This window comes from Nyctereutes procyonoides, unplaced genomic scaffold, assembly GCF_905146905.1.
Source record: "Nyctereutes procyonoides isolate TBG_1078 unplaced genomic scaffold, NYPRO_anot_genome, whole genome shotgun sequence".
In the NCBI taxonomy this organism is placed as follows: Eukaryota; Metazoa; Chordata; class Mammalia; order Carnivora; family Canidae; genus Nyctereutes; species Nyctereutes procyonoides.
In genome coordinates, this window is record NW_026575044.1 from 3,163,824 (window position 1) to 3,189,739 (window position 25,916).

General features: G+C 52.8%; 1 protein-coding gene across 4 annotated transcripts in view; it reads left to right on the forward strand.

Annotated features, from left to right (window-relative positions):
- The window catches only part of GPR161 (G protein-coupled receptor 161), a 47,776-nt gene extending 23,815 nt beyond the window's left edge, over nucleotides 1–23,961 (forward strand). For 3 of the 4 annotated variants that reach the window (XM_055323982.1, XM_055323983.1, XM_055323984.1), the window contains exons 3-7: nucleotides 3,919–4,336; nucleotides 10,912–11,636; nucleotides 17,706–17,810; nucleotides 20,013–20,132; nucleotides 21,802–23,961. In XM_055323982.1, coding sequence (XP_055179957.1) covers nucleotides 3,919–4,336; nucleotides 10,912–11,636; nucleotides 17,706–17,810; nucleotides 20,013–20,132; nucleotides 21,802–22,067 — 1,634 coding nt within the window. In that variant the 3' untranslated portion in view covers nucleotides 22,068–23,961. The remainder of the gene's footprint in view (nucleotides 1–3,918; nucleotides 4,337–10,911; nucleotides 11,637–17,705; nucleotides 17,811–20,012; nucleotides 20,133–21,801) is intronic. The other variant, XM_055323985.1, reaches the window with a different exon arrangement.
- The last annotated feature ends 1,955 nt before the right edge of the window (nucleotides 23,962–25,916 follow it).

The window sequence follows — 25,916 nt, forward strand, 5'->3', positions numbered from 1 at the left end:
AAACTTGGGTCACATTTAAGCCAGCATTTCAGTGAATTTGGAGTGGGAAAGACATTCATGTAGGCTGAGTCCACCATTTTGCCAGATAGGATTCCCTTAATGAGTGAAAAACACTCTGCTTAGCTTGAGGAATAAAGCACGTATTTTCTCATTTACTTTTTTATTTTATAGATTCATTCTCTTAATCTTTCTGACTGCATTTCAGGGACTTTCCTTGGAAGTTGTTTCTGTATATTTGAATAGGGAGTTCATACTGATGCCTCCTGTACCAACCTAACACTACAGGGTCCGTCTTATTCTCTTCTTCCATAATCTGTGCCTCCTTTCTCCCACAGACATACAAACTCAGTTGCTCTACACTCAGAATAGTCGTAAAATTACAACACCATTATCATCAAGCCTACTACATAAACTTGGTAGTTCTTTAATATATACCATTAACAATTTGTAGTTAAAATACTGTATTTTATTTAATTATTTTTTAAAGATTTTATTTATTTACTCACAAGAGACACACAGAGAGAGGCAGAGGCATAGGCAGTGGGAGAAACAGACTTCCCTGTGGGGAGACCGGATGTGGACCTCAATCCCAGCACCCTGGGATCACAACCTGAGCCGAAGGCAGATGCTCAACCACTGAGCCACCCAGATGCCCCCAAAATACTGTATTTTAAAAGCTACTTGATAGAACTTTTTTGTCTGCATGGTTATGTTATCAATCGAATATATAGTTAGGCCTAATTTTTCTGTTGGCAATAATTTTGTCTCCTTTTTTTTTAAAGTTTTTATTTATTTATTCATGAGAGAGAGAAAGAGGCAGAGACATAGGCAGAAGGGAGAAGCAGGCTCCCTGCAGGGAGCCAGATGTGGACCATGATCCCAGGACCCTGGGATCACAATCTGAGCCAAAGGCAGATGCTCAACCAGTGAGCCCCCCAGGTGCCCCAATTTTACTTTTTGCATTCATTTGTATTGAAAATTTTTTAGTATATAAAATATTTACATGGTTCAAGAATCAAAACTGAAAAATACTTAGAGAAATTTTGCTTCCATTAGTTTCTTAATTTCTAGTTATCTTTACTATTTTTCTTTTTGCATAAGTAAACTAATATTTATGCATATTTATATGCGGATACATTCTTATTTTCCCTTCTTTCTCACATTTTTCTAATTTCTTATTGTTTTTTTACAATTAGTGCCTCAACAAATGAAACAACTTTGTGCATCTGTCATTTCATATTATGAACTTATACCTTCAGGCAGGTACCTAAGAAATAGAATTGCTGGGTCAAAGGGCACATGCATATGGAGCTTTGTTAGATATTGCCAAACCCCCTCCACAGGTCTTTTCCCTTCTGCAATCACATTTGGAGTGAGTGTGGGAGAACGCATGTTTCCCTGCAGCCTCACCAACAGAGTGATGCCGCACTCGTGAGTTTTTAGTGGCATGTAGTTTTGTCGGCATTTCTCTTATTTTAATTGACATTGGGCATCTTTTCATAGGTTTACAGTATGATTGGTATATCTTGTTCTGTGAACTGTTTATGTCTATTTGTGCCTGCTTTTATTGAAATATAAATTGACACATAACATCATGTAAGTTTAAGGGATACGACATAATGATTTGATGGATATATGTATGCAAAATGACCATAAGTTTTGTTGATATCTATCTCCTCAGAGAGCTACATTTTTTTCTATTTATTGCTTTTGCTCAATTTTCTGTTTTTTCACCTTTCTGGGGTATTTTTAATTATTTATAAATTAAATTGATTAATCCTTTCTCTATGACATACATTATAAATACTTTCTCGTATTTTGTCATTTGTCTAATGACTCAACGTCTGTTTTCTTTACCATGTCATCACTTGCAAAGTTAATATGCTTACGTAGGACCTTTGTTTTGAGACACCAAATAATTTACTTATAAGAGTTAACAAAATTCAAAAAAAAAAAAAAGAGTTAACAAAATTCAGAACTCACAAAATAAAGACAAAACCCCAAGACAACCTTACAAAGACACGGATGTAGAAGGCATACCTACAAGGTATATTCATTGCGCAAAGCCAGAGTAACTAACATACTGCATAACTGAGCAAAAATTTAGAATATTTCAGCAGCCTGGAAATATGGGCCCAAATGCACGAAATAAAATTTAGTAGAAATAATGTGTTGTATTTAGGTTTAAAAACATTAATGCCATCAATTAAAGATTGGGGACAGCTGCCTTCACAGAAATTCCTATGTGTATAAGTGTTAGGTTTTAGACGACCACACAGTTAGATAAGCCCAACAGGATGATACGGTTGATGAAGGAAAATGCATTCTTAGAGTGAACAGCAGGAGGAGGTTGTTCTGATGATGGAGAAAATTGCCCCCTTGTGCTCGACCACATCCAGAAGATGTGGAAAATTGCCCCCTTAGCAGACCACATCCAGAAGATGCGTTCGGTTTTGGGGACTATGGGATCAAGAAGGTCACAGTTAGCTGCAAACAGGTCCAAAGCAAGGAGTCTGAATTAGCCAAGAGTCTGGACTCATATCAGGGACTTAGGAGATAAAATCTAGAGAAGGGAAAGCAAGTCACTTGGGAAGCATTTAGAGGCTATCAAATGGAGAAGGGATTCAGATTGTTTGGTGGGGCTCAAGCCAGCAGGCCTCAGGTCTGTGGTGAGGACCCACAGCAGGCAGGCTCCCTGGAACAGGAAGCTCTCTGACCAGCACATGGGACTGCTGGAAGGGGAAAGGCCAGCTCTGAACCCACCTGCTCCCTGTGGCCAAAAGTTTGTGGACAGCGGTGTCAGGTCAGCCAGGGGCAGTGGGGAAAGCCTCTGCCGCCCTGTGTGGGCAGATTAGGAACTATGGTCCTGTCATCTGGCTCATGGAAGGAAAGCTTTCCTTTCTGGTGTCTTCTGTTTGTTGGGGAAAGGAGCAGGTAGGGGAAGTGATTGGTGGGATTTTTTGGCTGATGAAAGTAGATGAAGTTTTTGGAGAAACGTGGCCCTTGGAATTTAATGTTAAGATGTTAACCTTCAGTTTTAGCCAAGGTCTCGAGCTAGTGTCCCAAGAGCAGGGGCTGCGCTGTGTGGAGAATGGTGTCGTGGGCCAAGGCCTCACCCTGTGCCCGCATATCCCCATTTGTGCTTAGTGTCCAATGCTTGCCCTCCTTCGCTGTATCTGACAAGAGCCAGGATGATGGCTCTGAATGAATTGTACGTGTCAAAAGTCTGCTCAGGGACCTCAGAAGAGTTCCTACGATAAGCTTGCTTTGGAACTTAACAGGCACACAAATCACCTGGGGATGGATTCTGCATCTGAAACAAAGTATGTACTTTATGTTGGCTAATTGAATTTAAACTTTAAAAAATGTAAAAAAAAAAAAAAAACCACAAACCCATAAACCACCAAAAAAATATGCACATTCTGGTTCAGGGAGTCAGAGGTGTGCCTGAGATTCCCGGTCTCTGTGGGCTCCGTGGGATGCTACTGCCGCTGGCTCAGGGAGCTCCCCGGGTTGCAGGGACCCCGGAGCAGCACAGAGACCCCTGCCTGCTGCTTGTTTCCAGCGCAGGTTCCCAGGCTGGACATCTGATCTCCGGGACCAGCCCCTGTGCGGCGGGGCCCCAGAATTGGCTCTTGGGCCAGCACACAGGCCGTACATCACGGGCTTTGAACACTGGCCACAGGAACAGTGATTAGGTTGGGTTAGGTTGGAAGAACACGTCGTTCAAGGAGACACAGGGAGTCCCACACAAAGTAGGTTATAGAAAACAGGCCGCTTTTGTGGAGCTTGAGCGGGGAAGCCTGGCTGAGAGTCTCAGGCTGCCAAGAGGACTGGAGCCTCTGCTGCTCTTCTGTCGAGTGCATGTGAGAGGATCTGATGAGTCTTTTCCTGTCTGTCGGTCTCCCCTTTTTCTAGCCGTCCAGCATGCTTTGCACACCGCACGCCGAGGTGCCCTGACCATGAGCCTGAACTCCTCCCTCGGCCACAGGAAGGAGCTGAGTAACCTCACGGAGGAGGAGGGTGGTGAAGGGGGCGCTGTCGTCACTGACTTCATCACCATCATCATCATCACCATTTTCGTCTGCCTGGGCAACCTGGTCATCGCCGTCACCTTGTACAAGAAGTCGTACCTCCTCACCCTCAGCAACAAGTTCGTCTTCAGCCTGACCCTGTCCAACTTCCTGCTGTCCGTACTGGTGCTGCCTTTTGTGGCCACCAGCTCCATTCGGAGGGAATGGATCTTTGGCGTGGTCTGGTGCAACTTCTCCGCCCTCCTCTACCTGCTGATCAGCTCGGCCAGCATGCTCACGCTCGGGGTCATCGCTGTCGACCGGTAAGCCTGCCTCTGAGAATCAAGGAATTAAGGAATGGGTGCCGAGGGGGGAGCCTGGGAGATCATCTGGTCCTGTGACTTTCACTGTCTTAGTTCCTTGGGAGGATGTCGGGGGCTTTGGCTTCGTCCTCCATCCCTCTGACCAGAGTACCTCTGATTTTATCTAATCTGCATTATTGCATTTAGTTTTATTTTTTATAAAAAGATATTCTGATGCTTAAGAAGAAAGTTCTTAAAACCTCTGATGCACCCTTTATAGATGAGGAAAAGAAACTGGGGAAAGTGATCTGTCAGAGAGATTAGGTCCAGGGCTTCGCGGAGGGCTGCCTGCTGTCTCTTGCTTTGCTTGGGCCCCTCTGTTCATCATGCTTCTTAGGATTTTGCTCATGGGCACTTCACTCATCACAGGCAAGTGTTTGACTTCGGGGGGCGAGAGTAGATTGAAATTGTGGGATCAGGAGGGAGCAGTGGAGTCAGGAGGCTAGCCGGGGTTCCTGTCACTGGGTGACATGGTCTGCGGGCTCCCTCAGGACCATCTGTTGTTGAGCTGATGAACGGTAGCTGGATGGTGCACCCAGAGTGCAGGCCTGTACCAGGCCTAAGGCCAGACCGTGTCGGCCTCCTCTGGCTGTGGGGAATGCAAATTGGTCATAACTAATCAGTTGGCTTCTCTAAATCTCTTTTTTTTTCCAATAATGAAAATGATACAGAAAATGTGAAGAATAAAGTAAGAACTATCCCTAATCCCACCAATCAGAAGCAATCACTGTTTTGATGTTAGTATATTTACGTCTAGTAATCTTTGGTTGCATACAGTACGCTTTTTAAATAGGCTTTATGGCACGTGTGGTTTGTGTTACCTGCTTTTTTACTTAACAAGTGATCATGAGCATTGTTTTCCCACCTGCAAGTGTTGAATGCTCTTTAGAAACATGATGTTTAATGGTTCCATGGTATTCCATCCTGTGGAGGCACTAGAATTTGTTTTTACAGTCCCTTCTTATTAGCTTACTGTCATATAGAGCACGTTTGAGGAAGGCGTATGTTGTGGAATTGTGTTTTTGGTAAGAGTAATAAAACACACTTTCAAATTCTTTGTGTGTAAAAGGCATGTTGTTTTTCAGAAAGTGGTACAGATTTTTACTCTTGTAGCTATTTGTCAGCATCCTATCAAGACTGATTATATGACATTAAAAAAAAAACTGGAACTTTGTTGGCAGTGGGAGGCATGGGATCTCACGGTTGTTCTAAATTCTATGTTTTTAAAAAATTGGCGATCTTTGAGCATCCTTTCCTGGGCCTTGGGTCCTGTGGGACATGGAGTGAGGACCAATGGCTAGAGCAGAGCTGGGGAGTTAATTCTTAAGTGCCTCTCACGGGGGTCATCTCTATATGGATGCTTGGGGTATTGTCCCAGCTTGGCAAGGGTGGCTCTAAGGGGCTGTAAGTTGTTTGCTTGAATGTTGGGTTCCTCCGCAAGCATGACAGATCCTCCAGTTGTGCTGTCAGAACGCACTATCCCTGAGATGGGTGACTTGTTCCGGCACCCTGTTCTTTCCCACTGTGGCACTGGTTGGCACTGGTTGGCACTCTAGGGGAGGCCCTGTGCTGAGTCCTGAGGGTGGCAGGATACAAGTATGGACAGGACAGACCTCGCCCACCAGGAGTTTATAGGCGAAAGGCAGAGGCAGCAGGGGAGTGTGGGTGTGAACACAAAGCCGAAATAGCCGAGGGCGCAGCTCCAGTCCAGCCCTGGGTGGCAGGGCCAAGGGTGCTTCTGGGAAAGGTGGCATTTGAATGAATACATTAGGACAGCAAGTAGGATGCTTTGACCAGACTCTTGTGATTACAGGGGAGGGACTGGCGTAAAATGTAAAAGTTTTCAAATAACTTCATGGCAGGTGCCATTTATTTTTTTATATTGATCATTCGTGTGGTTTAAAGATACAAATTGACTGGACCAGTTAACTTGATTTTGTCCATTTAAGTGACATATTTATACACTCCTTCTGTCTGCTTAATTTTGTTAAATTAATTGTACTCAATCTTGGTAATTTCAGAGGTCATCTATTTGCCATAGTCTATTGGAAACCTAAAGATGCAACTATGTGTGCGTGTGTGTGTGTCTGTGAGAGAGGAAGGGGAGGAGAGATGGGGAGGGGTCAGGAGGGAGAGAGAAGAGGAAAAGCAATAACGCAGAGACAAAGAACAGAGAGAATGGGACTAGAAGAGAGAAATAGTTACATTTCTAAGAAAGTGGAAAAGAAGAAAACCTGGGGCCGTGGTCACGACCTCAACTAAAAAGGGTCGCTTGCTGATCCCTTGCCAGGCGCCGTTGTGAGGCTTTGTGAGCTCACCCAAGCCCACATGGCTGGTAGGTGGCTCGTCCAGTTCTGAGGAGGTAGAGGCTGGGCTTTTAATCACCTCCAGAGACTGCACAGGGAACCACCGGTCATGTCTGACAAGTGGTTAGTTTAGCTCCGGGTTTCTCAGCCTGACAGTGCTGACATCGTGGGCAGGTAACATTTGCTGCGCGGGGCTGAACTGGGAGCTCCTCGCCGGATGCAAGTGGCTCCTCTCCAGTTGTGACAACCCGGAATGTCTCCAGTCATCGTCACATGTCCCCAGGGGACACGTCATCCCCAGTCGTGAACCCCAGCTAAATCAATCAATCAAATAATAAGTTGGCAGATGACCAAAAGTGTTTATTTTGTGGCCTCATGAAGAGACAGCAAAAAAACACAAGTGAAGAAAGAGTAGCTGACTGGAGCGAAGTTTGGTGGAAGTGTCAACATCCTAAACCAGCCACATGGAGATAGGGCCAGGTGGGGACCGTCATTAGACCGGGGCAGAATTTCCCCATGCCTAAGTCTGTGACATGGTCACCTCTAGCTTAGCCTGGAAGCTGCTCATGTTTTCACTTTGTGCTGGGATGGATGAAACCCCAGCTCTAAAACCCGTGTTTAATAAATCAAAATAGCTGGGACTGTGAGATGGTTAGTCATAGTGAAGCAATTCACTAGTGCTTTTAGGACACTGTTCAGTATGAGTTAACGTGTGTTCTCCTCTTGCCTTGGGCTTTGTTCACATCTGTAGGTGGAGCTGTCTCATTGACCCAGACGTGGCTATTGGAGGGCTCCGCGTTAGAGCCCCCGTGTGCATAATGGCTTGTCAGTTACACGTGATGTTGTGAGAGCCTCTTTTGGGACCAGGGGTCCTGCTTGGGATCATGTGTAAAAATGAGTGGCTGGAGGAAAGACTGAGAGCCCCAGAAGCCAGTTACGAGCAAGAGCCCAGAAGGCGAAAGGAACCCCTGCGCTTTGGCCTCCGATGACCTGCAGGGGAGCAGGGAGTTGCTTGTGACCTGCATTTTCCTTTGAACCTGCAAATAGACCTAAATGATGCTAAGTTGAAAGAAATGACGTTTCAAATCTCTGAAATCCATGTTTTCTTGGTGGGCAGGTGTGGGATTGTTTCATATCTTTATAGAGCTGTAGATTTGTGCATTTCGTTGTATATAAATTTTATAAAAGATGGAAACAAACCCCAAAATTAGAATAGTCCTGGGGGGATAAAGGGGCAGCCCTCTGACCTTTGGCGACTGACCCCTTGGGAGCTGGCCCCTGACCCAGCATCCTGGAGGACTCAGGGTCCAGCTGGGAGAGAGTACTGTCGTGTCCCACTGGAATTGCTCATGGCCAGAACCTCCGTCAGTGGATGAAGGAAATACCATTTATTACAATAAAGAGAAGACTTGCCATAAAATAATAATAACTGAGTGTTTAGAATAGCCAGAAGGGTATGTTGCAGAGGACAGCTTATTAATTGTAATTATTTTTATGACTGCCAGAGCAGGGTTGGTCAGAGGAGCCAGGGGCAGTTAACATTCCCCAGGCTTGGCTTCCCACACCTGGACGCGCCCTTGCCCCTGAAGTGTCCTGAGGTCAGAGGGCCTGCACAGTTTTTAAGAGGGCAGAGAAAAGAAATCTGGGGTACCTGGGTGGCTTAGGCAGTTGAGTGTCCCATTCTTGGTTTCAGCTCAGGTCATGATCTCATGGGTCCTGGGATCAAGCCTCATGTTGGGCTCCTCGCTCAACAGGGAGTCTGCTTGAGATTCTCTCCCTCCCTATGCCACTCCGCCTGCTAACACGCATGCATGCACTTCCTCTCAAATCTTTTTTTTTTTTAATTTTTATTTATTTATGATAGTCACACACACACACACAGAGAGAGAGAGAGAGAGAGGCAGAGACACAGGCAGAGGGAGAAGCAGGCTCCATGCACCGGGAGCCCGACGTGGGACTCGATCCCGGGTCTCCAGGATCACGCCCTGGGCCAAAGGCAGGCGCCAAACTGCTGCACCACCCAGGGATCCCCTTCCTCTCAAATCTAAAAAAAAAAAAGAAAAAGAAAAATCTCTGCCTTGTTTTGTGTAAGTGAAGGAAACCTCCCAGGCACCCCTCCATCCCACCCTAGCTACTTCCTCACGTTTCACTTGCTGGGATGATGTACAGGTCAGGGTCTGGGCCATCACCTGGCAGGAGGTAGGAGACCACCAGAATGGCCTGGTTCATCTCTCGGGACTCAGAAGAGCCCAGTGTCCCTTCCTGGTCATGGCCATTGGGAGCAGTACGAACAATATGGGCCCCCATCTTCAGGAGAAGAGGGAGAGGTTGGTCAGAGAGAGAGCAGGCTCTGCCCCCACTGCCAGGGGAAGAGCAGGCACCATCTGGGCCTTTCCCTCAGTCCAACACGTTGCATTCTTGGAGCAGACCTGTGGCCGGGCTTCTGCAATGGTACAGATGAAGGACCTGAAGCTCTGAGAGGTTGAATCAGCTACCCAAAGTCACCCAGCTAGTCGACAGCAAAGCCACCATCTGAACCCAGGCATTCCAACTCCAAAGGCATGCTCCTTTCGCAGGCTGCACGGACATTGCAAGGTGCAAGCCCAGGTATCAGCATAAGACAGTGACAGTTGTACCCCAGGCCATGCGCAGTGACAGCTGTAATCCGTGCCAGATCCCTGCGGGATCTTTTCAGATCTCACACCCAGAAACGCTGTCTTTCCAGGCTCCATCTTGGCTGGAGCCCGCAGCCCAACATCAGCAGCCCCAGGCTTACGTCTGATTAGGAGGGCCCTTCACAAGGACGCAGATGGGGGAAGCAGCACCCCCCACCCCCCGCCCCAGGAGAGGCAGCAAGCAGCATATGGCAGTTTGGACAGTGGCCCCTGTCCTGGAGCCGCTGATGAGCAAAGGGTGACTCGAGATGGTCCCAGTGGAGCAGGAGGCTTCCCGGGAGGTGTGTGACCCTCACCACCACGGCCATTTTCTGACATCCTACCTATACCAGGCAGCATCAGTGTGTCCACCCCTGTCTTTTCCACATGCTGCCCTCATGGGGAAAACCCTATTACTCATTAAACAGCATTTCCTTTGGATAAAGTGTCTGAGTGGGGAGGACGGTGGTTTATTTCCAGCCCATGGTCTGGTCAGGCCTCCATGGCTCACATGCCCCTGGCCCCTGGCTCCTGGCCCCTGGCCCCGGCTTCCATCTCCTGCCCCGCCTCCGCCCCACACCTGCCTGATTGAACCCTGTGTAGCCTTCCCCTGAGGCAGACACTGGCTCCCATCCATGCCTCCCCGCAGCTGCCTTCCACCCCCGTTACTCCTGGGTCAGGGCTTCTGATCTTTGAAGACCTGGATGTGTGTGCCATCTCCCACAGGAAGCCTGCTCTGACCCTGCCGTCTGGAACAGGTGCCCTGCCAAGCATCCCTCCTCCACCCACGGCCAAGGGGTTGGGAGCTGCCCGTATGGTGTGGACTCCTGGAGAAGATGGTTAACGAGTGACTGCTGGCCTGTGCATTGGGGACTGCGTTTATCTCTTGTTTCTTCCCCTTGTTTTGGGCAGGCTACATCTTCTTTCTCTGCTTTAGTGTCCTCATCTGTACAATGAGGATAATGGTAATCCTCACCACCTCAAGCAGTTGTCGTGAAGATTCCAGTTAGCTCTTACCTCCAGACCCTCAACCTCTCCCTGTTGTCTGTCTCCCCTCACATCTCCTCACCGCCTTTCCAGTACATAGCACAGCGCTTAGCACAGCGGGCCTTCAGTAAATGTTCATCCAGTGAATGAACCCCTTAGTCCTTTAATATTGCTCTGGTTTTTAATGACCCTCTGAAAACTGATCTAAATGGATTAATAATGTCAGCAACCCAGAAACTATCTGGCTTGATGCAGGATCCCTTAGAACTCCTGTGGATGCCTCAACATTACCCACAGCCCCAAATATGATTGGGCTCTCACATTGTGACTTGGAAACAGGACCGCTTGAGCTCTGGCACCCAGCTCTTGCCTGAAGCGGGGTCTCAGAAAGCTGTGTAACATAGCACAGTCTGTGCCTTGTCGGGGAGAAGTTGGGAGAAGGAGCTACTTGTAGGAGCTCTGACCACATGGCTGGATCGGATGGAGAAATTCAGCAAAGCTCCCTATGTTGGAGGGCACAGGGTGCCTATTCTGGTATATGGTCCCTATTTTGATTCCCCTCTCTCGTCTCCCTCTGTCCTTCCTCTAGCTACTATGCTGTCCTGTACCCCATGGTGTATCCCATGAAGATCACGGGGAACCGAGCTGTGATGGCGCTTGTATATATATGGCTTCACTCCCTCATCGGCTGCCTGCCACCTCTGTTTGGTTGGTCGTCGGTGGAGTTTGACGAGTTCAAGTGGATGTGTGTGGCTGCGTGGCACCGGGAGCCCGGCTATACCGCCTTCTGGCAGATCTGGTGTGCCCTGTTCCCCTTCCTGGTCATGCTGGTGTGCTATGGCTTCATCTTCCGCGTGGCCAGGGTCAAGGCCCGCAAGGTGCACTGTGGCACTGTGGTCATCGTGGAGGAGGACGCGCAGAGGAACGGGAGGAAGAACTCCAGCACCTCCACCTCCTCCTCCGGCAGCAGGAGGAATGCCTTTCAGGGCGTGGTCTATTCGGCCAACCAGTGTAAAGCCCTCATCACCATCCTGGTGGTCATCGGGGCCTTCATGGTCACCTGGGGCCCCTACATGGTTGTCATCACCTCCGAGGCCCTCTGGGGGAGGAACTACGTCTCCCCGGCCCTGGAGACCTGGGCCACGTGGCTGTCCTTTACCAGCGCCATCTGCCACCCCCTGATCTACGGGCTCTGGAACAAGACGGTTCGCAAGGAGCTGCTGGGCATGTGCTTTGGGGATCGGTACTACCGGGAGCCGTTCGTGCAGCGGCAGAGGACGTCCAGGCTCTTCAGCATTTCCAACAGGATCACAGGTAACTTGGGCGTCCACTGGGCAAGGGATGTTCGCCCTGGCAGGAACTGCCTGCAGGCCTCGAGGGCGCTCTCACGTGTTGAAGGGTGAGCGCTCAGAGGCTCCCGGAGCGTCCCCTGTCTTTCCCAGGCAGCTTTCCCAAGCGCAGCAGCTTGAGGCAGGGGATGCCAGAGCTCAGAATCCGTGTTGCAAGCACAGCCCCGGCCCGCCGGCCTCTTTCTCCCGACCACATTGGACTGGGCTACCCTCCACCTTGGGCCAGTCCTTTCCTTTCAGTGTTCTGGAAAGCGGACTCCATTTCTGGGGCCCCCTCCCCTCCCCAGCTGCCCATCTCTGAACACATTCCTCCTCCTCAGGCCTTTCTGGCTGGGCCATGGTTTCCTCACACCGTCTCCGGTAACTCACGATGTGTCTGTGCCAAACCTCAGCCCTCACCTTGAAATGTCACTGTCTACTCTGTGTGAAGCGACTCCTCCATCTAGTAACCAATTTTGAGAGTTAACAGGTTTCTGGAGACAATCCTTTCACCTTTGGTGAGACCCAGAGGAATTACTCTAGGAAGAGATGGAATTTTTTTTTTAAGATTAAATTTGTATTTATTTGAGAGAGAGAGCATGAGGAGGGAGAGGGGGCAGAGGGAGAGGGAGAACCAGGCTCCTTGCTGAGCCAGGAGCCCAACACAGGGCTTGAACCCAGGACCCCTGGATCCTGACCTGAGCTGAATGCAGACACTTAGCCAGCCGATTGAGCCACCCAGTAGTTCGTTTTTTAATCCTTTTTATTTTGATATGATTTTAGACTTGGAAAAGAGCTGGGAAGCATGTACAGAGAATCCCATCTGCCCTGCTTCTTCTGGTGTTAGCACCTGGCCGAACCATAGCAGTTACCAAAATTAAGACATTAATACTGGTGTAGTGCTATCAACTATGCATTTGTTTTGTTTTTTTTTTAATTTTTTTTAAATTTTTATTTATTTATGATAGTCACAGAGAGAGAGAGAGAGAGAGAGAGAGGCGCAGAGACATAGGCAGAGGGAGAAGCAGGCTCCATGCACCGGGAGCCCGATGTGGGATTCGATCCTGGGTCTCCAGGATCGCACCCTGGGCCAAAGGCAGGCACCAAACCACTGCGCCACCCAGGGATCCCTCAACTATGCATTTGATTTGGATTTCACCCATTTTTCCCATTCCCATCCTTTTCCTGTTCCAGGATCCAGTTCACAATCATGTCATGGCTACCTTTGTCTTCTTCAAGTTTTGACAAGTCTGTGCTCTTCCCTTGTCTTCCATGACAGTAACGCTTTTGTAGAGAATTGGTTGGAGACTTCGTAGAATGCCCCGCAGTATGTGTGGGGCTGATGCGTTCTCAGGATTAGAATGAGGTTATACCTTTTTGGCAGGAATGCCGTGGGGGTGCCATGCTCTCTGTAGTGATCACGTCGGGGGCACCTCGCTCAGGTTACTTTGGTGTCTCAGTTGATGTCTTAGCTCAGGCTGCTATCACAAAATACCATAGATTAGGGGGCTTATACCACAGACATGTATTTCTCACAGTTCAGATGGCTGGAAATCTGAGGTCAAGGTGCTACACAGGTTGGGGTCTGGTGAGAGCTCTCTTCCTAGCTGTCTTCTTGCTGCGGCTCATGTGGTGGAGGTGTGGGGAGACAGGACAGAGCAAGCCCTGTGGTCTCTTCTTACGAGGACCCCACCCTCAGGACCTCATCTCCTCCTGATTACCTCCTAAAGGCCTTATTTCCAAATGCCAGCACGTTGGGGGTTAGGGTATATGAATTGGGCGGGGGGATACAGTCTATACAATTCAAGGGATGTCTATTGGGTTTCTCCATTGTAAAGTCACTGTTGTTTCCATTATAATTAATACATACAATGGGGGAGGTCCTTTGAGGCTGTGCAGAGGTCCTCTCTCTCCTTCAGCCTTGCATGCATTGGGGATCTTGCCTCCAGCCATTAGTACTGTGGTTATTCTAGTGGGGAAGTAGCTGGCTTTTCAGGGTCATGTTTGAGGGTGATTGTCACCTGGATGAGCCACTGGAAGAGAGATTATGAAGGCACTTAGATCAACTGGAAAAAGCCAGTTCAGATTATAATTTTGAGAAGGCTTCCAACTTCTCTCTCAAGAGGGTGGAAAGAAATAGCTCATAATTATCGTGAATACTCAGTGGTAGTGGTGATAGATCTTTTCTGTGAGGCAATAACAAACCAGCATCATTGATTTATTTCATGGGCTAATGAAGTGTTACTTCTTGAGGGAAGAACTCAGGGAGGTTTTTTTTTTTTTTTAATTTTTTTTAAATTTTAGGTAGGCTCCATGCTTGAACTCATGACCCTGTCAAGAGAGGGACTTTTTATTCTAACCAGAGGAGAAAAAGAATCTCTCCCCATCCTAGGATTTTAACCACTGAAATGCCCATCCCCTAGCCTTTGCGACTCTGTGTTTCCAAGTATGCCTCGTGAGCCAGGACTGCATTCAGGGTCTGGTTTCATTTCACTGATTAACTTATTTAGAGTTTGTAAAAACACTTGTCTTCTAGGCAAAAAATTTGAGATGTTTTATATTCCATGAAAATTTAGGAATGAGGAAAGAAAAAGAACAAGGAAAGAGAATGGAGGAGGAGAGGGTAGCTAACAAAAAAAAGAAACATCTGCTTGGGGGTGCCTGGGTGGCTCAGTCGGTTAGGTATCTGACTCTTGGTTTCAGCTCAGGTCACAATCTCAAGATTGTGGGATCAAGCCCCCATGTTGGGCTCTGAGCTCAGTGCAGAGTTGGCTCCGGATTCTCTTCTCTCCCTCCCCTTCTGCCCCCCACCCAATAGATGAATAGTCTTAAAAAAAAAATCTGCTTTTGGTTGCAATTTTCCATGCAGGGCACCTGTGACTGTGCGGGCTGAGGTCATGGGGCCAGAGAATGGGGGGACATGCCAGCTATAGTTTGGTGGCCAGTCCAAGGCAGCTGGTGGTCTCCTCTTGAGGGAAAAGAGCAATCTTGCTGGATGTTTTTGGGTTGAAGAGCGTGGGGACGAAGGGGTTCTGCATAGTTGGCTTTCCTGGTGGTGGTGGTGGTGGTGGCTGTGGGGGTGGCGGAGGCGGGAGGCTGCAGGCACCCTGGGGGAGTCCTGGAGAGGAAGCAGCAGACAGGCCCCAGCCTCACTCATTGCCCTTCTGGGCAGAATGGGGTGCCTCCGTCCCTCTGGCTGAGCCCCTCGGTGGGCCTGGCTCGCATCCACCCAGACTCCAGAACCAAACTCCTTGCTGGCTCCCGGAGCCTGCTTCAGGACCGCCTCCCTCCCCTCCGAGAGTGCCCCAGCTCTGGTGGTAGCACCAGGAAAGAAAGAAGGTGGATCTGTTGCGGAGAAGCAAGAGAGGACTGGGAAGCTCTGGCTTGGTTTTGTGCCTCCCTCCGTGTGTGGACACCTGGGAAGTTTTAATCAAGGAACGGGTACCTGGAAGTAGAGACTTCCCTCACAGTGCCTGTGAGCAGAGGCAGAGAGGAGCTCCAGAAAGACCTGGAGCTTTCCCAGCTGACTCTAGGATGTCAGGAGTTTTGTAAACACAGTGTCATGTTTATTTCCTACACAGATTTCCACCATAATCAGCGGGTCTGGGTTTTCTCGTTCTGTTAGCCCCAAGCTGAAGAAGTGCAAAAGCTGAGGTTTTCCCTAGATGCCACCTGCCACTGAGCCCCCCAAAAGCCTTCAGCCTGTGAGGTCTTATTGATAAATTTGCTAGGAATGGCCATTTCTGGGCCATCTGGAGGTTGTCAGGCTGTGCCCCCTCTGGTAGAGAGGTCAGCCCTAGAGCTGACACTGACTTCTAGTGCAAGAGGGTGGGCTGGATGCTGACATGTGGTGTTGGGAGGCCAGACCACACACCCAAAGCTGATAGGTGGCTACGGGTGACCAGGGGCCTTCAGGAGAAGGGGCAAACTGCCTTCCAGCAACTCTTCCATTGGCCGAGCCCAGGCAGGGCGGAGAGCCCAGGGCCCCCCACTCCAGGCTGGGAAGGTGGCCTGGGCACCCTGGGAAGGCAGCCTCTACAAATGCCTGCCACTCTGTGCCCGAAGCTCCTGGAACTGGGTTAGAGCCTTTCTAGCAGTCTTCTGGAGAGGAGGATGTGGACACACTCAGAAGAGACACCTTGGTGCAGGGCCTCTTGGAGAGCTCTGCGCTGGAGGGAGGGAAGGCCACCCTGGGGCCTTTGAATTTTCATACCTGGTTTGCAGGTTTCTTCCCTGGTGCCACTGAGAGGCTTTCTGGTGACTTCAAAGTGCCTGTTTCACCTCAGAACTGTGCTGCTGTTCCTTTACCTTCTGAAGGCACTAGTGACTCTGATTCATCCGGGGCTTGCTCAGATCCCCAGGGCCTGTCACTTTGTGCCTTTTTTTTTTTTTTTAATTTTGTAACAAGGCTTGGATTGGGCCTAATCCAATAGATATATTATTGCTTCGTGTGAAAAATACCAGGTATTTGTGCCCACTGTGGAGTGGTAAATGCGAAATCAACACAGGGCAGAGCAGTGCCCCAGATCTTTCAGCCCAGCCGCAGCGGGCTGGCTCAGATGGCTCCTCACGCTGCTGGAGACCAGGCCGTGCTCTGGCTCTCACCACAGCCTCAGAGCCGGTGTCCCAAACCCAGCACGGCCTTGGCCATCGCGGTTGGCAGTGCACTGTCCCCCACAGGGCCCTCCCCAGGCCAGGCTTCCTGCAGGGATGTCATATTCTGAGGCCAAGGTCCTGGATGGGGACAAGCACGTTTGGGTCTTGTCTGGTCCCAGGCCCCTCCTCCAGTGTGCTCTGCACAAGCACAGTTCCCCCAAGTTCATGGAGGGGTGATTCAGAGGGAAGCCTGTCCTCCCCCTACCGTCTCCTCCTTGGCTCCAGGGAAGGAAGGAAAGCATATTGTCCATCACCTCATACGCTCAGGAGAATTAGGATGAACATAAAGAACAGAGCCCTGTGCTGTCTGTAAGTGGACCGTGGGAGGAACTGGGCCGCCGTTACGGCAGGTCATTCAGTCCTCTGGGCAGCAGGCCTTCTGCGTTTGTAATTGCTGGGAGCTCCTTCTCCTGACCTCGTGGTCTCCAGAGCCTCCAGTCTTTTGTTCGTGGAGTTATTATTCTCTCAACTTTCTCAGGGGACTCCTGTAAATTTTTTTTTAATTCTTAAGCTCCCTCCCTTGTCTCCTCTGAGATCTATTTCCCCCTTTTCTTTCTTTTGTAATCTTTCATCTCTGTCTCTCAGGCTAGTGGCTCTCTCCGTGTTTAGTGACCTCGGCCATCCTCTGTGTTAGTGGCAAGGCCCTGGGAGCGGGTGGAGGCCCTCTGGGGGGCACGGGAGGCCCAGCTGCCCTGGGAAGGGTTCTCATTCCCTGGCCAGGCAGAGTAAGATGAGGGGCGGGGTCCCCCTGTGAACTCTGTGGCCTGGGCTTACACTGGGTAAGCCTGGGCCGTGGCCGGGGGAGTCTGCGAGGCCGGTCCCCTGGGTCACTCCCTGCCAACAAGGGGGCTGAGCACCCTGAGCCCAGGCTGGGAAGAGGGGTGGAGGGGCCCCGCACTGCCTCTGCTTTCCATCCAGCCCCGCCTGCCGCAGAGGCTCCTCGGTCTCCAGTTCCTGAGCTTCGGGGGCGCCGGGTGAGAAGCAGCCGCCGGCCTCAGCCCCCTGCCCTCACCTGGCTTGCGGACCTGCTGTCCCACTTTGCAGTTTACGCCCGTCTCTTAAAAATTCCCTTCTGGTATTCAGTGGGGATCCGAGGCGGTCACAGGGCACCCGTGTTCCTGTTTCACTGGAAGGTCATCACCCAGGGCTGTTGGCCCCACCTGCCTGGCTGGTGTGGGCTGCTGGCCTGAGAGTTTCCTCTCTGGGGGACCCAGAGAATCCTGGTGCAGACACCCCCAGGGTAGGAGCGAGAGGCAAAGGGGGCTGAGAGCCTGCATTGTAGGAGACAGAGAGGACAGGCAGGCCGGTGGTGAGGTGAGTGGGACAATGGAAAAGCGAGGGTCAGCGGCTGCCTCTGTGGGAGCTGGGTTGTGCTGACGGTGCGGATTTTACCTTTCAGACCTGGGCCTGTCCCCACACCTCACGGCTCTTATGGCAGGCGGCCAGCCCCTGGGGAATAGCAGCAGCACTGGGGACACTGGCTTCAGCTGCTCCCAGGACTCAGGTGAGCCTCCCGCGCGACCCTGGTGCCAGTGGAGGAGCTGGCAGGAGGGCCAGGCCCTGGGCGTGGGTTTCTAGGCATGGCTTTTCCCTCGCCAGCGTGTCCGTGCCTCCGTTTCCTCCTCTATAAAATTGGGGAGTTCAGTTCCCGTTCCCTCCACCGCCAGGGCTGTCGGATCCAAATTAAGTGAAACCCTTTGAAAAGTTAAAGTGTTAGTGACCACGAGTTGTTACAGTTATCCTCATGCTGTCGGCCAGCACAGGCTCGGGTGTCCGTGTCTGATCGGCCTTCTCCGAGCTGCGTTATCTTGGGCAAGATGCTTACTCTTTTTCTAAGCTTTGGAGCATCCCCGTTTGTGACCTGGGGGTAGCCATCCCTCTGTCAGGGGGCAGTCCTACTGAAGTCACATCACCTCGTCACTGTCACCGTCCTTGCATGCCCTGTGCCCTGCCTTTGGGAAACTCAGGCTCCCTGAAGAAACACATCTCCCGCACAGATGCTCCCTGCTCCCCAGTAGCAGCCCCCAGGGGATCCTGCAGGGCGGGCGCCGCCTCCTTCAGGCAGCTGCCTGTGATGTCTCAGTCCTGCCATGGCTCCTTGCTGCTGGGCACCTCACAAGGCCCCGGTGAGAGGCAGGTGGCCAGAGGCATCTGCTCTCCATCCTGGGGCTGGCCTTTACCCACAAGCTGGGCTGAGGGCCACGCCACGGGGGGTTCCTGCCACCTCTGTCTGCCTTGACCTGTTTTTCCCGGCCTGAGTCTGTGGGGTGGAACGCTGGGGCGGTCCGCGGGCTGGGACTGAGACAGTCAGTATTCTGTCATGGGCAGTATTCCCTAGAGGCAGGATATTCCCTAGAATGTTCTATCACCTGTCAGCCGATGGGCTGAACCACTGGTCACACTGGCCCATCTCGCCCCAAGTCCCTTGTGTGATTTGAAGGAAAGGTCGGGCTCTGGGTCACTCCCCAGGCTCTCCACCATTCTCTGACAACCAGCAAGGATCCAGAGGCAGTATCACACTCCTTCATTCAACAAATGCTGATTTGCCCAGCCCCTGTTTTGGTCAGACACTGTACTAGGTTCTAGAGATAGAGTGGTGAGCTGCCCTCCTGGAGCTTTCTATGGACTGCGGAAGACGGCCAGTCGTCCCCCCTGCTCCCAGTGATTCTGCTGTTAAGGAAGGATGAGAACTCTCCTGAAGGACAGGCCGGCCGTTCAGGGAGTGTTTTGGGGGGAGCGTTAGAACGGCTTCTCTGAGAGTGACACTGAAACCCAAAGAGCAGGTAGGAGGTGGCCAGGCAGAAGGAGCAAGGGCGCAGCCCTGTGGCCCAGAAGAGGAGCCGAGCCTGTGGGGCCACACAGAGGGAGCCTGCGGGGTTCCGCCCGACCCCTTATGCGCTGTGCCTTGTGACTCCGCACCTGCTGTGTGTCCCATAGTCCTCAGGCAACTCTGGAGGTGGATCCAATTACCCTCTCGCCTCATAGACTTGCAGACACTGAGGGATTCGGGAGGCTGCCTGGGACCCTAGGTCCCTGTGGGGCGTGACCGGCCGCTCCACCGCACGCTAACGCCCGGCCAAGGAGCACTCTGTCTGCAGGCCCCGCAGTGATGCCCTTCAGCCTGTTCTGAAGCAGCACAGACGTGCGCTGCCCTCTCTTCCTCACTTCCTGAGCACTTTCCTGAGCAAGGCCTTGAAGGATTGAGAGCTGGTGTGGGGCCAGGGGCCAGCCTCCACCGAGCCGCACCCCCCCTCCGCCCAGCTCTGAGATAGGACCCCTGCCTGCCTCTCCGCCTTGGCTTCCCCATGCTTCTGGGAGAGGTGTATTTTTCAGCTCTTTTTTGATCCCCAAAGCACTCTACATTTTCAAGTTTAACATGTTTATTTAGCACGACATATTTGAACAGTGATGGAAATTCCAATGGTGAGAAGAACCCCCAGAACACAGGGCTCCTTGTCCTGGCGCCGCCCTCCCCTCAGCACCCCGAGTCCTGCCACCTGTGGCTCGCAGCCTGCCTCTCCGGGCGGCCGCCCAAGTCTCCGGCCGCACCTCCTGAAATCACTGTTTCTCGGGCAGGTGCTATGGGGCAGGTGGTCGCACCTGCTGGCGGGATGAACACACGGCGGGGGGGGGGAGGGGGGCGGGCAGGGGGGCGAGGAGGACCTTGCATCGCCGGGTCTGTGGGCACGATCCCCCTCGCTTTTAGGAACAGATGTGATGCTGCTCGAGGACTACACGTCTGATGACAACCCTCCCTCCCACGGCACTTGCCCCCCCAAGAGAAGGAGCTCCGTGACATTTGAGGATGAAGTGGAACAAATCAAAGGTTGGTCTGTGGGACAGCCCGGGCACCGTCCTTGGCTCGCCCCCCCCCCCCCGCACCCCAACATCCCAGGGCTCCGCGCTTTGCCCGCGGCCACGCCTGTCCCTAGGCCGCCCTCCGAGGAGCGGCGGCGCCCAGGCTCGGGAGGGGAGGCTGCTCAACGCTAGACGCGCGCACGGCCACGCACGTACGCGTACGTACGCACCCACGTGCGCCCTGGCACGCACGCGCACGGACGCACGGACACGCACATGCGCACGTGCGCGCCCAGGGTCGGCGTCCTGGTTCCCGCCCCCTCCCTCGGGGAGCCGCTGGCGTAGGTAGCCGGGCCTGAGGCGTCCCTGGCTTCTCTGCCTCGTGGGTGCGGCGGGGGGGGGGGGGGGGGGGAAGCCCTGAGCCTCCGCTTCCGCTTCCGCGGAGAAGGGCAGCTGCGGCCCCAGGCCCACCGTGTCCCTCCGTTGGCGGCGGCCGCCACCCCGCCCCGCCCCGCCGTTGGTGAGGGCGCGAGTTCCGAGAGGCGAAGGGGCTCTGCTGCGGCGTCTACGCTTTTGTCCCCCGCCTGACTCGAATCCAGCCCCAGCACCTTGTCGCCTCTGAGATGTAGGGTCTGGTTTCCCGTGCGGACTTGCTGTGAGAAGAGTGACGGGACCGTCCGGAGTGCCCACAGTGCCCTTTGTCCTCTGAATGCCAGCCCGTGAGGACAGCCACAGGCCCGACTGGGTGCGGTTGTGGCGGAGTCTGGGGCTCGGGTCCTGACTCTGGCGGTAGACGGGGGCCCCGTGAGAGGGACAAGGTGGACCCAGGGGAGGGTGCGGCCTGCAGCCTCGTGGGCTTTCTAATACCTTTGCCCGTAAGTGAATGAACCTGTCGCGGGTCCGCCCGTCCACGCAGGCCAGTCTGGCCCCTTCCGGCCGGCTCAGCAGGGCTGGCGGCTCGGAGGGCGCCGGTCAGACCACAGGTGACGGGGCAGGGAGCGGCCACGTGGCCCTCCTCCACTCTTCCTGCACTCGTGTGTGGCTGCAGACTCCCTGAAATGGGGTGAAGGATGGCGTGTTCCTCACGTGGGGCAGAAGTTGTCCCCTCTCCAGAAAATGTGAGGGGTAGGGGATAAACTATCGCCCCAAAATGTCCGGGAAAGATGGGTAGCGAGGGCAATAGTAATAATAAGCAGTGGGTGTGAGGGTGAAGGTTGAGCTCTTTTTCTCTCCACGTGAGTTGTGAGGGGTCGTCATCCTGGGTGGGGCCTCAGGAGAGGCAGCATTCAGGTTTGTGCAAGTTTGCAGTCATAGACGTTATATGGTTCTACATAGTTGAAATACCAGAGAATTCTTCCAAAGATGTGGCATTTTTAGTATCATTACTAGGAAGTATTTATCAAGGCTTTCTTACGGGCCAAACCTAGACGTCTCAGAAAGCATTAATGATCATGGTTCTGCAACCCTAAGAAGAGGTGTACTGTGACCTCCTCTCTGCAGAGGAGGAAGCAGGTAAGTTCCATGCTCCCTACGTAGTATGTGGGAAGCCAAGGATTTGAGTCTAGGGAATTTGGCCACAAAACCCACACCGTCAGTTTGCATCCTGCCCCTCCCCAGGTGGTGAAGCATCCTCAGGCATATCCCCCACGGTTACCAGTCCCAGCTCTCTGCCAACCTTCTTTATGCTTCTCCCACAGATGCTGCCAGGAACCCTATTCTTCACGTGAAAGCTGAAGTGCATGAGTCCTTGGACAGTTATGCAGCCAGCTTGGCCAAAGTCATAGAGGCCGAAGCCAAAATCAACCTGTTTGGGGAGGAGGCTCTTCCCGGGGTCCTGGCCACAGCACGGACTGTCCCAGGAGCTGGCTTTGGGGGACGCCGAGGCAGCAGGACTCTTGCGAGTCAGAGGTTGCAGCTGCAGAGCATCGAGGAAGGGAACATTTTAGCTGCAGAACAGAGATGAAGGCCTCAGGGTGGACTGTCCCACAGAGGGGCGTCCGGGAAAGGAACAACATCTAGGCTGTAGCCACCAGAAAAAACACTGAGTACAGTGTCTTGTGAGACCACACGTGTGCTCCTTGTGGGTCCTGGCAACAGGACTAGAGGCATCTAAGGCACAGAGGCAAGCAGATGAAGGCGTGGCCATGACATTTTGGAAGTGAGGCATAGAAGGGGGACCCTGGCTTGGGAGGAAACCACCCTGTGGGTTACTTCCTCTCCCTTCATGATCTAGAAGTCCAGCTGAGCACTGTCCCAGAGGTCTCAGCAGTTAACCCTTCCCTGTGCACTTTGGAGGACAGAACTTCCTAACGAAGCATGATCATCCCTTGGGCTTCTGCATGGTTGATGCAGGCCACGTGGAGTCATCAGTTCTACACTGAATGGTCCCCAGAGGAGAACCCGGAAGCAGAGCCCCTCAGATGGAGTTCCTAACATCTCTATCCTGCTTATGACCTCAAAATCAGCAGAGTCACTTGCCGGTGCTGGCCACTATCAGGCCACACAGCTGCTGTCAATGAGGATGGGGCCACCTTGACCACCTCCCTATTGACTGATTCTCCAGTATTTCGAAAGAAGGGAGCAACCACTATAAAAGACACAAGGAGGGAGCAAGTGCCAGATATTTCATTTCTAGAATTAAAAAGATAATCCCTTTGGTTAGTACACACCACAATCTTCCCAAGCCTGACTGGGGCTGTGGTGCCCAGCATAGCCGGGAAACAGGCTGTTCTTCATGTAAGGAAACCTCATCTGCTAGATTGTTTGTGGTATTTGACCAGTCAGAGTGGCTGGCTTCCAGGTACACTGGCAAGAATCCCACTGCGGGCAACAGCGGCTGATTCCCCAGCCCCAGGCAGTGTGAGACAGGATGAAACAGAAAGAACGCTGGACTTGTGCTCTTGACCCAGTTCCTCTGCTTCCACTCTTCAGGACTTCCGGTCACCTCTCAAAGCCATCCAGAAAGTGGGATAATGGGGTGGGAAGTTGGAGAAAATGACTTCCGAGATCATTTCCAGCTGTCATCTTCAATGTCAGAGTCTGTAGGTGAGAGAGGTGGGGGGGAAGTGGACCCTTGGACCAACACCAGCACAGCTTTTGAGATGGTTTCTGACGGGCAAATGCAGCCCTGTGGGCACAGAGTGTGAACTCAGCCGTCCTGTGTCTAGCAGGGTCCTGACAGAAGGCTGACCTCCCAGAACCAGAAGTGAAGGAAGAGGTGGAAGTAGAGCTGCAGGAATGTGATTTGTATGGTTAGAACTTGCTCGTCTCCCATTTGATTTGGGACGGCAGTTGATGGGTGACCTGGCAGTAGTGCAGTGGTGACCTGGGAAGTCAGGGAATCCCTCGCATCTGCCCTTCCTGGAAAATAAGCACAAAACATTCCCCGCCTTTGGAATTCTAGGTGGCCAGAAGAAGGCAGATTCCGGGGAGATCCAGCTGCATCTGCTCCAAGGCAGCTACTCCAGACAGTACATTCCCTCTGTGGTGGTTTCTTTGGGGCCTACCTGGCTCCTGGTGACCAGTCGTGGCAGCCAGTGACCAGCTGCTTACTAAAGCCTTTTCACTCATCCTGGGGCTTGCTGCCTTTGTGTTGACTGAGGCCATCAGCAGTGCTCCCAGGTCAGCTGGGTGCCGGCCACTGGTCTGGGTTCTGGAGAGGGCGGGGAGGAGCAGGTGGCTTTTCCAGAGGAGCAGAGAGCAGTTGCACCTGTGGGCTCTGCCTATACGTGCAGGTCAGACAGATTATGCTACCACTACTGGGAGGCATTCCTAAGTCTGCGGGCATTTTATGTTTTCTATGTGTATGTATTTTTTTCCCTACACTCGTCTAGTAAAGGGGCCATATTCCTCATCAACTGATGTGCACAGAGATCTTCAGCTCCAGGCTGGACTAACCTGGGATGGCTTGTCCATTAGGCTTTTGTGAGAGCGGCACATTGGCTGGTGTCTGGGGAGAGTCCTGAAACCTCAAGGCCCCAGTGGCAGATCCCAGACTAGCTAGATCCCAGGGTTTCATCCTAGCCTATCTAGAAATGTCGCAGAAGGACTCACTGCCTTTCTCTTTTTCCTGTTGGCACTGCCAGACATGGCTCGTCCACTAGGTGCAGAGCAAAGCACTTCACTCATCACAATGTAGGGAGAGGCCTGGCTGGTAGTGATGCCAGTAAAGAGCAGTCAGGTAATGCTTATTCAATACGTCCACCAGGGGGAGGTGAACATTTCCAGGTAGAGCACTTAGGTGGGGGACCATGTGAGCCAAGCCTGGGAGGACGTTTGGTAGCTAGAGCCATATTTTGCACATTCAGGAATTCAAATCTGCCTTGATTCCGGCCTGAGAGCCAGAGCAAGTGGGGCGGGAGGAGCAGGGCAAGGAGGAGAGGAAAGGGAGAGAATCCCAACACGTTCTCGCGTTCCCGAGAGCCTCTTTGGGGACCCCTGCCCTCGGTGCAGAAGGTCAAAACCCTAACTGCCCCCATTCAGCCTGGGCCTGTTGGCTTTATACTGCTGTGCAGGGCGGGGGTGGGGTGGGGACACTTGGCCACGTGGTCGCTGAAAAACCTCAGTCGTGCGTGTCCCAGTTTTAACAGGACCACATTTTGGACTGTTGCCCATTTCTGCCCCTATCACTGAAACTGCCACTTGACTGGGCCCCCTGCTGGGCTCCGGGGGCCGAAGCTACCCGGCACAGCGCCGCTGCACGCCCGGCGGGAGGCACGGAGTCCTCGCCTTCGGGGCCCGGGACGCTAGGTGGCAGCAGTGCGGCTGCGGCGCCGCGGAGGCCGTGCGCCCCGCAGCCCGAAGCCTTTCTGGCGGCGGCGGCGGGCGGCTCTCTTCCGCGGGACCCGCGGGGCGCAGCCCCCAGATGGGTGCTGGGGACGTGGGGCGGCCGTTCGGACGGGAACGGGCTTTGACATGGAGACCTTAGGAGCGCGTTCAGCCCTGGCGACGGAGCGCTTCTGCGTCCGAGGGCTTGCTCGTGAGGGACTGGGCTCTGGAAGGGCCCCAGGGCCTGCCCGCGGCCGGTGGTCAGCCTGGAGCCCGGCTGCCTCCCGTCCACGGAGCCGGGGAGGGTGACGTGGCTCCGAAGGGCCGAGGGGGTCCGGCAGGCTCGGCGTTCCGTCCGGCGCTGCCGCTGAGGGAGCCGGGCAGCCTTGGGTCCCTGTCCTTATCGCTACGATAGGGGGTGTAACTTAGTCCTCTGTGGGGACGCGGGATGCAGGTGGGCCTCTTCCTAGGGGACCCTCCGGACCCGAGCGTCCCGCACGGCACCTGTGCGTGGCTGGAGCTGGGCCACCGCCTTTTCCCAGTATTGGTGGGCGGGGGCGGTGGACTGGTCTCCCAGGCATCTCCAGGACACGAAGGGGAAGATCTTGAGGAGACCACTGTTAGGTAGATAGGAGGTGCTGAGGGTTGTGGCCCTGGGGATGGCCCCGTTTGCTGCATACACAGCATAAGCGGGTCTTCTGGGAAGCGGGGTGTGGGGAGGCAATAGAGGGAGGAATGTGTGAAGTAGCAAAAATGAACTTTTTGGTTAATGGCATTCAAAAATGATGGACCTCCAGGGCCTGCTGTTGAGTCCCAGACCAAGGCACGGACTCAGCCTTGACCTCCCTTACAGCCCCTGAGATGTGACCTGGGTGCTAAGTACAGCTGTGTCCCGCTCTGACAGTGACTGCTTGGCAGCGGGTCTTGGGCTCACAGAATCTTTGATCCTCCAAGCCCCTGAGGCAAGAGGCCACAGGAGGCCATGCTGGTACCCACAGCATATGCAGAACCCAGATGAATCCCATGGGAGACAGAAGGGACATTA